The sequence below is a fragment of the Carlito syrichta genome, unplaced genomic scaffold, assembly GCF_000164805.1.
Source record: "Carlito syrichta isolate Samal-C Ts95f unplaced genomic scaffold, Tarsius_syrichta-2.0.1 Scaffold314328, whole genome shotgun sequence".
Lineage (NCBI taxonomy): Eukaryota > Metazoa > Chordata > Mammalia > Primates > Tarsiidae > Carlito > Carlito syrichta.
The window spans coordinates 354,135-366,797 of NW_007258424.1; the positions used below are offsets into that span (position 1 = coordinate 354,135).

General features: G+C 42.0%; 1 protein-coding gene across 1 annotated transcript in view; it reads left to right on the forward strand.

The window, feature by feature from the left end:
* The window catches only part of RNF149 (ring finger protein 149), a 32,454-nt gene that overhangs the window by 12,053 nt on the left and 7,738 nt on the right, over positions 1 to 12,663 (forward strand). The window contains exons 2-4 of the mRNA XM_021719228.1: positions 1,830 to 2,080; positions 3,445 to 3,513; positions 7,454 to 7,536. Of these exons, the coding sequence (XP_021574903.1) occupies positions 1,853 to 2,080; positions 3,445 to 3,513; positions 7,454 to 7,536 (380 nt within the window). The 5' untranslated portion in view covers positions 1,830 to 1,852. The remainder of the gene's footprint in view (positions 1 to 1,829; positions 2,081 to 3,444; positions 3,514 to 7,453; positions 7,537 to 12,663) is intronic.

Here is a 12,663-nt window from a genome sequence, read left to right on the forward strand (position 1 = left end):
AAAGAAGCTTTTAATGACATTTCCCAGGCCCCCAAGGTTGCTTTCTGTATTTAATTAATTATCATAAAAGTATCTAATTAGTATATTATGAATTCAGTGAAAACCCTCTATAAACGTTTGCTTAAAATTTAACTATAGAATTAAGTAAAAACCTTAACGATTAATCTATATCCTAAGTCTGTGAAGACAGTGTTATAAATCACCTACATAACTCCTAGATAAGTGTTAGAACTTATAATGAGCTCATAATGAACTTACCATAAACTTGTGCTTCTAAAAAACCTTATGTCTGAACACTAAGCTGCATAATTCTAAAACATAAGGAATGAATATACTAATATCTTTTTATTCAAGCAATATCTAGTAACTTATAACCAAGTGAAAGAAAGCATTCTTGATGTGCTTCAGAGTTTAACCCTTGCATATGTTAGAAAAGGCCAAGCGGCATAGTGGGAAAATGGGAAAATGAACCATGACATTCTCAGGTTAGGTGTGAGTACTTCGCATAAACATGCCATTTTCTTCTTCCACGACTGCACAGAATTTCTTCAGCCGTGTCAAACAGCAAAGGTGGAAGACAGAAGGGCCTCAGCTTCCCGGGCTCTCCCTGCGGCCCAGGGTCTTCGGCCCACTGGGACCCTGTCAATCATGTGGACCTCCAAGACTGGCTCCCCACAGTATTCTGTCTTTTTTTTTTTTTAGTATTTTTTTTTGTATGTTCTTTCAATAAAGAAAAATTATCCAGATGTGTGGTGCATGCCTGTAGTTCCAGCTACATGGAAGGCTGAGGCAGAAGGATCGCCTGAGCCCAGCAGGTTGAAACTGCGGTGGCCATGAGTATGCCACTGCACTCCAGCCTGGGTGACTGGTCTTGAACCCCTGGGCTCAGGCAATCCTCTTGCCTCTGCCTCCCCAATTTTTTTTTAGTCTGCTGCTAATACCATTGATGTTACTTGTTAAAATTTTAGTAGTAGGCTGGGCTCGGTGGCTCAGCCTGTAATCCCAGCACTTTGGGAGGCTGAGGTGAGTGGATTGCCTGAGCCTGCGGGTTCGAGACCCGCCTGGGCAACTTGGGGAGACCTCATCTCTACAATAAATCAAAAAAATCAGCAGGGCGTGGTAGCGCGCGCCTGTAGTTCCAGCTACTTTGAAGGCTGAGGCGGAAAGATCGCCGGAGCCCAGCAGGTCGAGGCTGCGGTGGCCGGGAGCAGCCACTGCACTCCAGTCTGGGTGACAGAGTGAGAATCCAACTCAATAAAATAAAATAAATAAAATTTTAGTAGTATACTTCATCTATAAATTGAATGATGGGCCGGGTGCAGTGGCTCATTCCTATAATCCCAGCACTTTGGGAGGTCTAGGTGAGAGGATTTCCTGAGCCCATGGGTTAGAAACCAGCCCAGGCGACTTGGCAAGACCTCACCTCTACAACAAATCAAGAAAAATTAGCTGGGTGTGGTGGCGCTTGTCTGTAGTTCCAGCTACTTGCAAGGCTGAGGCAGGAGGATCGCCTGAGCCCAGCAGGTTGAGGCTGTGGTGACTGTGAGCATACCACTGCCCTCCAGCCTGGGCGACAGAGCGAGACTCCTATTCAAAAAAAAAAGAACAACAACTGAAAGATGCCCTGACTTTTGAGGGTGGGGAGATAGTTCTTAGTGATTTATTCTACTATTTCTAATGTAATTCATCTCTTTAGAAACCAGTTTGGTAACATTTTCCTTGAAAATTTTCTAATGTGTATGTGTAGATGAATATGGTACTCATATTTCCTTTTAACTTTGTATCTTATTTCGTGTTCTTTGTATTGATTTCTTTGTTCTTTCCTATAGGAACAGGAAATATAGTGGTCATTATGATTAGCTACCCAAAAGGAAGAGAAATTTTGGAGCTGGTACATCAAGGAATCCCAGTGAAGATGACCATAGGCGTTGGCACCCGCCACGTACAGAAGTTCATCAGCGGCCAATCCGTGGTATTTGTGGCCATCGCTTTTATCACCATGATGATCATTTCATTAGCCTGGCTCATATTTTACTATATACAGCGTTTCCTGTATACTGGCTCACAGTTTGGAAGTCAGGTAACGATGGATAACTCTTTTCACTTTAGCTTTTTTTTTATTTTTTTTTTTTTTTTTTGGTTGCTAATTAATTGATTTTGGGGGGCTTTGTTTTTTTTTGCAGATCTGTAGAGTTCAAACTTTTGCTTTTTAAAAAATATTTTAAAAATATGTCCATGTATGAGGGAGGACCCCTCCAAAAAAGGAATTCATTTTTGGAAAGTAGCCCCTTGTAGTATAGGCTTATCCCACTAGGTAAGTGTTCTAGGAATCCATCGGCATCAGTGTACCAGCTAGCATTGTTGCAAGAGACTGTCATGAATTTTTTTTTTTTTGGAAATTCTTTCAACATGATCTTAGCCCAAGCCACTTTTTCTTGTTTCCCCGGATGAAAAAAATCCTCAAAGGGAAATGTTTTGCTGATATGGAGGAGGCGAACAAAAAACGGCAGAAGCACTAAAAGACATCAAAATGACAAATTCAAAAACCTTTGGCAGTGAAAAAAGCATCACAGTAGGTACATTGCATCAAGTAGAGAGTACTCTGAAGGTGACTGAAGCTTAAACATGTAAGAATGCACACAGTTTTTAATAAATAAATTCCTGGTATGTTTGGGTCCCCCCGCATATACTGCTGAAGTGACATTTGACCGTATCCTTAATTTTATTTTCGCTCATTTAATTATCTGTATCACTTTTCAAAAGTAACTTTTTATTCGAGCATATTAAAGTTTGATTGCGTGGGAAATTAGATCGCGTTTTGCGCGTCTGGTCCTGCCGGCGCCCTTTTTGTCCTTTTCCAAACTTGAAGGGTGGTGAAGAGGCACGAGACAATGGGCCTGCTCTCTGTGGCCCTGGTTCTCTGGGCGGCCTAAAGGCAGGGAGCGGAGGGGACAGGCCTCCCTGTCTCGTTGCGGAGCAGTTGTAAAGCCATCTGTCTGTCTGTGGCAGCAGAGAGGAGGACAGCCAAAGAGCCAGAGGCCTCCCGGAGCAGGCCTTCGTCAGGAAAGGGGGACCTTCCTGATTTGATGACGAGGAAGGGCCTTTTCCTGTTCGAAACCTCGCTAGATGGGTGCATGATGCCACTGTACTCAGCTTGTTGTTTTCTTGCTGATATTTAAACTTAAGGATCAGTTTCTTCTACTCACATGGAATTGAATATAAGAGTAGTCGATCAAACAGTTCTAAGTTACATATAGCTGCTCTGTATATTAAGGTTTACATGGCTTTTGTTGTTGCTTTTGGTTTTTTACTTTCAGCATAGTTATTTAACTTTGCCTTTTAAATGAATTTTTTTCTCTATACTTGCTTTTTGTAATTTTTTTTAAAAAGTGATTTCATTTAATAAATGTTTTCAATAACAGTAATAATATTTTCCTACCCAAGAGCCATAGAAAAGAAACTAAGAAAGTTATTGGCCAGCTTCCACTTCATACTGTAAAGCATGGAGAAAAGGTAATATCTTCATGGTTTGGCTTTTGTTTTGTGGTTTAGATCAGAGAATGTGTCCTTATGTGCTCATTTTAAAGAAGGGTTAGCAGAAATATTCTATCATGTGAGAAGAGCCTTCCAGACTTGCGCTATTGAATATGGTAGCCACTAGTCACCTGTGGCTTTTTAAGTTAATTTAAATGAATTACATTTAATCAAGTTTCTCAGTCAAACTAGTGGCGCTTGAAGCTCTCAGAGAGCAGCCTTGGCTGGTTGTTGCCATATTGGACAGCTCTGACATTCCCAGCAGTGCAGGAAGTTGTATTGGTCAGTCCCAGATAACAGTAAAGAGGCTAAAGAATGTCATGTCTATCCTAGACGCTTGGTACCTTAAATTCATTCTGTTAAGTCTGAGACTACATGTCTCTGATTCCATTAGTTACAAGGTGAAAATAATGAGATTTGTGGAAAAGGTATTTTTAAAACTACTTTTTAAAAAAAGAAACATTTTGACATGACCAATCTCACCAATGTGAGATTTTTTTTTTTTTTAATTGGAGTCTCACTCGAGTGCAGTAGCACACTCACAGCCACTGCACCCTCGACCTGCTGGGCTCAAGCTATCCATCCACCTCAGCCTTCTAAATAGCTGGAACTACAGGCACGTGCCAGCACGCCTGGCTCATTTTTTGATTTATTGTAGAGACGAGGTCTTGCCAAGTTGCCGAAGCTGATCTCGAACCCCTGGGCTCAGGCAGTCCTCTCGCCTCGGCCTCCCAAAGTGCTAGGAGTATAGGTGTGAGCCTCCAGGCGTGGCCCGCCACGAGTTTTAAAAATTCAAAATCATACCAGGGCTCTAAAGCATTTTTGGAATAGGACAGATTCGTAGAGGATAGATGCCTTCAAGGTAAAACTATTGCTGACGCACAGTATTTATTCTTTGAATAGTTCATCTGATGTGCTGTGCAGTGTCGATAACTGTTAACTTGTAGGTGTAACTTGTTGGGCTGTTTTGACTTTCATGTTATCTCCCTAAGTTATTTAGAATCTGTCCCATCCTCCAGTCTCCATTCCCCTTCAAAAAAGAAAGAGAGCTTCCTTAAAGGATTAAAACAAAAATAACACGTTAAATAATAGTCCTTTCATTTCTTTAAATTTAGAACTGATGCTAATAGCTTATGTGATATATTTAATATTAAGATGCTTTTAAAATGATATTGGTTGCCACCATTTCTTCCCTGTAGCTTTTACGTTGTAGTGTAGTTCATATTTAATAGTCTGTGCAAGGTTCTGGTTTCTTTCCATGCAATGTATTGAACAAAAAAATTTTTTTTAAAAATCAAATCTCATGAGTCTCTGATTTACAAATCACCTTGAGGAATTTCCAGTTAATGCTTGTGATGTATTCTGAACACATTTTCCATAGCCAGTTACTAGACAAGCAAGTGTTTTGTTTTGTTTTGTTTATTTTTTTGAGTTGGAGTCTTACTCTGTCACCCAAGCTAGAGTGCAGTAGCACAATCACGACCACTTCAGCCTCTACCTGCCAGGCTCAGGAGATCCTTCTGCCTCAGCCTTCCAAGTAGCTGGAATTACGGGCATGTGCTATTACAAATGACTTATTTTTTTATTTATTGTGGAGATGAGGTCTTACCAAGTTTTCCAGACTGGTCTCGAATCCCCCAGGCTCAAGCAATCATCTTGTCTTGGTGCTGGACTTACAGGCTGAACCACCACACCTGGCTCATTGAAACATTTTTTTTTTTTTGAGTCTGAGTCTCTGTTGCCCAGGCTGGAGTATAGTGTACGTTCATGACCACCACAGCCTCCACCTTCTGGGCTCGGGCAGTCCTTCTGCCTCTGCCTTCCAAGTAACTGGAAATACAGGTGCGTGCCACCACACCTGGCTAATTTTTTGATTTAGTGTAGAGAGGAGGACTCACTACGTTGCCCAGGCTGGTTTCGAACTCATGGGCTCAGGCAGTCCTCTCACCTCGGCCACCCAAAGTGCTAGAATTATAGGCGTGAGCCACCAAGCCCGGCTGAAACATACTTTTAAATGTTATTTATTTAAAAATTTTTTTTGAGTCAGAGTCTCACTCTCTTGCCCAGGCTGGAGTGCAGTAGCATGCTACTCACAGCCACAGCAGCCTCGACCTGCTGGGTTCAGGCAATCCTTCCGCTTCAGCCTTCCAAGTAGCTGAAACTATAGGCACACACCACTACACCTGGCTAATTTTTTTTATTTATTGTAGAGATGAGATCTCGCTAAGTTGCCCAGGCTGGTCTCGAAACCATAGGCTCAGGCAGTCCTCTCACAACCTCCCAAAGTGCTGGGATCATAGGTGTGAGCCAGCACGCCTGACCAAATGTTAATTTTAATACAGTTTTTGATAACAGTATCTACATATGGAATCAAATTTTTACTGCTTCCTTATTAACAAGTGGTACACATGGCTAAATATATTTTTAAATACAGTAGTTACATAAGGCAGTGCAGCCATGTTCCATAAAATAAACTTACTAAATTTGCACCCACATGCTGTCAATTATTGGTAGTTCCTGATTCCCTATCCCAGAATCTCAGAAAAGAATCTTGTACCTGTCTTGGGTCACATGACCACTCTGACCCCAGCTGCTCTGGTTGACTGATAGGATCAGGTAAGGAGATCCAGGAGTTGCCCAAAGAAGTGGGGAGGGCTGAGGCTACCAAAAAGGTCCATGATCCATTGATTCTTAGAAGCTGAAGTTTTGCTTTCTCTTCAGCAAAGTAGCATATTTTGCTTCTTTGTACCTTTGTTGTCCGATGCAAAATGATAACTTATTCTGATTTGTAATTCTTTTATTACTAATGAGGTGAATATTTAACTATTTGCATAATATCTGAAAATATAACTTAAAAGGTTAATTTTCAAGTTGTAATTCTGTTCTGTAGCAAATATAAATTTATTTTTTATGACGCCAGAAAACTAGCAGATTATTATGCATTCATTGTCTTTATAGTAAAAGTTTCATGTTTGAAAAATAGTTTCTTTTATACTATAGACACTTGTATTTCTACAGCACTTAAAATATGAATACTGCCAGGTGCTGTGGCTCACGCCTGTAACCCCAACACTTTGGAAGGCTGAGGCAAAAGGATTGCTTGAGCCCCGGGGTGTGAGACCAGCCTGGGCAACTTGGTGAGACCTCATCTCTGCAATAAATTAAAAATCAGCCAGGTGTGGTGGCGCACACCTATAGTTCCAGCTACTTGGAAGGCTGAGGCAGAAGGATCGCCTAAACCCAGCAGGTCGGAGGCTGCTGTGGCCATGAGCATGCCACTGTATTCCATTCTGGGCGACAGAGTGAGACTCCAACTCAAAAAATAAATAAATACTGTTTTGAAAAACCCATGAACGCTAGATTAGTATTTAAACGCTGTTTGGCCAGGCATGGTGGCTCAGGCCTGTAATCCCAGCACTTAGGGAAGCCGAGGCAGGAGGATTGCCTGAGCCCAGGGGTTTGAGACCAGCCTAGGCAACTTGGTGAGACCTCGTCTCTGCAATAAATCAGAAAATTAGCTGGGCATAGTGGCGCATGCTTGTAGTTCCAACTACTTGGAAGAATGAGATGGAAGGTTCGCCTGAGCCCAGTAGATTGAGACTGCGGTGGCCATGTGTGTGTCACTGCACTCCAGCCTGGGCGACAGAGTGAGACTCCAACTCTAAAAAAAAAACACTGTTCATGTCCAGTTAGGCAGACAATGAAATTTTTTACTTTTCAGCAAAATTCTTTAGATAATCCCTTGATAAGGATAAAAAGGTAAACAGCAAGTATAATTACCTGTATTTCAGTTTCAAGTTGTACCAATGTAGAGCAGAATTTATCATTTTATTTGTTTTAGTCAGGGCGTGGTGGGTTTACCAAGGGATATGCTATATTTACCAAGTATGTAGTAAGCTCTTTCCTCTTCTTTTTACAGGGAATTGATGTTGATGCTGAAAATTGTGCAGTGTGTATTGAAAATTTTAAAGTAAAGGATATTATCAGGATTCTGCCATGCAAGTATGTTCTTTTTATCTACTGATGTTAAAAATTAGTTGACCAATTTCAGGTTTCTGGCAAAAGAGTTCTGTGTTTTTTCCAGTAGGAAGATCTTGCTATCTGTGATCATCTTATCTTTTAGAAAAGAAACTTGGATGCCAGTAGTCTTCAAGTCTCTTTGATACTGCTTGGCTGAGGAGACTCCTAGGTGGCCATTAAGACTCATTAAATATCGGCAGGCTCAGTGACTCATGCCTGCAATCCCAGCATTTTGGGAGGCAGAGGTGAGAGGATTGCCTGAGCCTAGAGGTTCGAGACCAGCCTGGGCAACTTGGTGAGACCTTGTCTCTACAATAAATCAAGAAAAATCAGCCAGGCATTGTGGCACACGCCTGTAGTTTCAGCTACTTGAAAGACTAAGGCAGAAGGATCGCCTGAGCCCAGCAGGTCGAGGCTGCAGTGGCCATGAGTGTGCCACTGCACTCCGCCTGGGTGACAGAGTGAGGCTCAAAAAAAGACTACGAAATATCTCTGCCTGTCATAGATTGGCTTTTAGTCTTCCCGGACGGGGCTTCATCAGAATCCTAGGGATTCCATTATACTTTTAGTAACGCGAAACATAAGCTATTGTTGGGAACAAAGAAACTGAAGAATTGGGGAGATAGCCTGACACAGCCAGAAGCAAGTGGACTTGGGCGGGCGATGGTTAACTGTTATTTACACACTGGACTTGGGTCTTTCAGAGGTTATGTAAAATAAATATTCCTTCCTTTACTCTGGTTATCCTAGGGGTTTTGAGTGATGGGAGGTTGCATTTTTAAAAAAACAATGGGATACTTTAATTGATAACTTTTCAAAAGCATTGCTTTGTTAGCAGAAAAGTTTGTGTACAGAATTATGTTTTAGGTCTAAACGATTTTAATTATACTCCATACCTATTAGAAGCAAGTTACAAGTTAATATGTAATGTGCTTTGCACAGTGTGTGCAAGTTCTTTGGTAGATTAAACTTCATGGTAACTGTGAAGGAAATGCATCTGGATAGCAAAATGAAAGTTTCCTGAATAAAAGTAGCTGGTCTCAGTACACAGACCTTTATATGGGGTTGGAGGGGTAGGAACTCAGTGAATTGAGGTCAGTACAGGGTGGTCACATCCTCTAGAAACTAGTTTTTCTCTAGGTTGGCTTAGGGCAAGTCTTTCTGACTTACAAGCAATGCTCGGTTGCCACACAGATGAACTGCACTAGGTAATGCTAATGGCTGAACTGGGATTTGGACTTGACCCTCAAACACAGGCATGTACATTTCCTGGTCTCTACTGGGGTTTGACTTCCTCCCCCATCTTCTCCTGTGCTTTATGTAACACATGTCCCAATAAAGCCAGCATATTTGTGTTTTTGTAAAAAATTACTCCCTAGGTACTATTATTTTTAACTGTTAGTATATTTGTGTGTAAATAAAAGGTCTTCAGACAACAGTAATACTGAACAATTACCGAGTGTGTTCTGTGCCTGGCACATTTGCACGCAAGTGGTGTGTGCCCCTCTGAGCAGCCTCTGGTGTGGGGCAGAGAGGGTGGGAAACTGGCTGAGTCATGGCCATCGAGTCTGACAGCTGGTGTCTCAGTCTAATCTGTCTGGATCCAAAACCCATACGCTTAACTTTTTTCTTTATCACTTGTAGAAAACAGATTAATCGCATGGGAGGAAATGTTAGCTAACTAGCTAACTAAGACAAATGAGTAAAAGAAGAAAATATATATGCCTTTTTCTTTGTTTATTCTGAAAGTGATAGGTGCTCACTATAGAAAAATGTAGAGTATATAAAAATGTGTAAGGGAGAAAATAAGTGGTTTTTAAGCCTACCACCCAAAGAGGATTTCTCAGTGTTTTGCTATATTTTCTTTTAGTCATTTGAAGAACTTTTATAAGATACTGTCTGTTTTTTTAATTAGTTTATTACTATAGTTTATGTCCCATTTAGTCCCAGAAGGCTTTCAAATAACTTAACAAAGGCACATTAAAAAGTGTAGTGTAGCATGAGGCCACAAAAACCCATGTTTTTGATAGAGTGAGGGGAAAATTTCCCCAGAAGCGCCAGCGTATTGGATTCATAGAATCAATAAATGACCTAGGATAAGTGAGAAGACTAGAATGTTGATTTGACATCAGCTAACTTGTAATGAGAGGATAAGTTGGTAGAATGTCTTATTTCCTATATAAGTTATATAAACATTTGTTTTAAAACATTAACACATACTTAATTTTTTTAGGCATATTTTTCATAGAATATGCATTGACCCATGGCTTTTGGATCACCGAACATGTCCAATGTGTAAACTTGATGTCATCAAAGCCCTGGGATATTGGGTTTGTTACATTTTTGTTTATATTCAATCTTTGCCCCAGTTCTTTCTGAATGATTCGATTTCAATATTGACCAGAGGCATGAGGAATGGGCGAAATGCTCCTTCTAACATCCCTATGGTTCTCTGAAGAAATTTTCCTCATTATTAAAAATGAATTCTTAAGGCAATCCAAAAAAAAAAAAACCAGTGAAATAAAGCTGTAGTGATAGGATAATATGCTCGATGTTTCCCAGAGTTTGTAATGACTTAGAGCAATATGTTTTAGTCTCCTACGCTGCAGAATGTGTATATGCAAGCTAGTTTTGTATGAGCAAGAAACATGAAATGTTTGAAATGGAAGGAGCCCCTTGAATGGTCTAGCTTAGTGTGCACATTTCACATGAGAAGAAACAAGCCAGTGCTGCTTGAAGTCAGTTCTCCTATTCCAGGGTTTCAGAATCAAATATTGCTGGGGACACCTGCCCAGCCTTGAATTTGGTCCATCAGCTTGTGATACTTAGATGGTCACAGGGCTTTCTTCTGAAGACGTGAGGGCAGATGAAAGAGGGATCATGTCAGCAGCGCGCCGTGTGCCAGGTGCCTCACATACGTTATGTTTAACCCTTGCAGTGCTGTATGAAGTGCTGTTACTGTCCCTGTTTTACTACTTTGAAACTTGAACTTAGAGAAGCTAAACAACTCACCTAAGGTTACATCTTTAAATACAAGTTTGCTTAATTCCAGGGTCTAAGCTCTGAACTGTTACCCTACCCAAAGAGGGGGATGTAGAAAGAAAAAATAGCTTTTTCAAGGTGGTTCTATCTTTTATTGTTTTTAGGGTCTCCATACAATCTCTGGATGTCTCAAAGTGATTAAATAATAAACAGTGTTTAAATAAACATCTTTGGAAAAACAATTTAAAATCCATTATATTTCTCTTGTTGCTGAACATATTTTCAGAGTTTTTAAAAAGAGTTTATTGTAGAATGAGAAACCCCAGTGTTTTATGATGATTATTTTGTGCAGCCTTAAAAAGCCACAATGGCCATCTGAGCTTCTGTAATGGCATCACTATAGAACCCACCCATAAAACAAGACTACGTTTCCCGGGCTGGAGTTCTGCTTAAAATGCCCTCTTCTACCTCGGTATTCTTCAAAAGATAGAGAGCGCTTCCCTAGTAATTACCGTATTTTCTATGAATTAGGTTTTTTTAATTGTGAGTTCCAGAACTTCTTCACTATATGCACACGGAAAGGGGGAAGGTTCATGTTCAAAGACTCTCTTACTAGAAACTCACACTGTTTTGATGTCGAGAACAATTGTCTTTCCTCTAGAATTGCTAGGTTTCATTTATTTATGCAACTTTGGTTAGCATAGCATAACAACCTTTCTTAATGAACCTGACTTTCCCTCTTTTCTCTTAGGCAAGTGACTGAGCCTTTGTGGGCTAGCATCTTGGATATTAGAAAGCAGCAAGCTTGACAGATGTTTTTTCTTGGCAGAGTTTTAGAACTCTTTTCCTTCATTAACTACACTCTAAAGCTCATTTTAAGTTGCTTTCTTCATTAGTCAGTACCTTTAAACCTGCTTTTCATTTCTAGGCATTTCTATAAGTGGAATTTCACTGACCTTAGACCAGAGACTTTCATGACCTCATGAGTTTTGGGAATAACCTGCATATATATTTCATATATTAAAAAATCAAGATTCTTCATCTTACACAGGTTGAGTTTTCTTAGAACGTTAGTTCAGAAAGATAGAATATGTATCCCCAGAGTGCCTAATCTATTTTTTGAAGAACAGAACCTATAGTAACTTTATTTATTTATTTATGTTTGAGTTGGAGTCTCACTCTGTCGCCCAGGCTGGAGTGCAGTGGCACACTCATGGCCACCCCAGTGTTGACCTGCTGGGCGCTGCTGATACTTCTGCCTCAGCCTTCCAAGTAGCCAGAACTACAGGCACTTGCTACCACGCCCAGCTAATTTTTGATCTGTTGTAGAGACAAGGTCTCACCAAGTTGCTCCTGCTGGTCTCAAATCGCGGACTCAGGCAATCCACTTGCCTTGGCCTCCCAAAGTGCTGAGATTACAGACTGAGCCACCAAGTCTGGCCTGTAGTAACTTTAAGAAATGTACTTGTCTTGGCTTTAACTTCTCAAATCTTTAGACGATATGTCATTTCCTTTAGACGGTTGGCCCACCCTGCCTTGGACGTTTGAGACAGCCGTACCCTGCTCTCTTGGAGTAGCTAGTTCTAGTGTCCTCTTACCCCTAGGGAGAGTCGCCAGCAGTCCTTCCTGCAGACTTGAAAGGCAGCCTCGTAGCCGTTCCCTGTGCTGCTTGCCCCTTCTTTCCGTTCACCTGGCAAGCGTCGGTCAAAGGAATGCCATCGAAGGTGTCGGATCTGAGCTTGGCTCAGGGGAGACAGAGGACTGCGACACAAGCCCTCCCCTCGTGGGCTCGTGGGGATTTTACCCTCCGGGCGGGCAGGGCGTCAGGGCACACAGGCAGGGCCCGGCCGGAGAGCCCGTGGGAAGGGCCGCGGCGGGGGCACAGAGGAGCTGTCCCTCGGTGCCGCCCGTGGAGGCGGGGAGACGGAGGGGAGGTCCGCGAGGGCAGCCGGGCTGGCGTTCCGGGGCCCGCCGGACACAGCGGGGCGGCAGCCGGCAGCTGGCCAAGTGGCCCAGTCCGCAGGCCGGGGGCAGACAGGTGGGGGCTGTGGCGAGGCGGCAGCTGCAGGGCGCGTTGGGGGCCGGGCGAGGGGCGCCGGCCAGGGCCCGGGGGGGGAGGACGAGGGG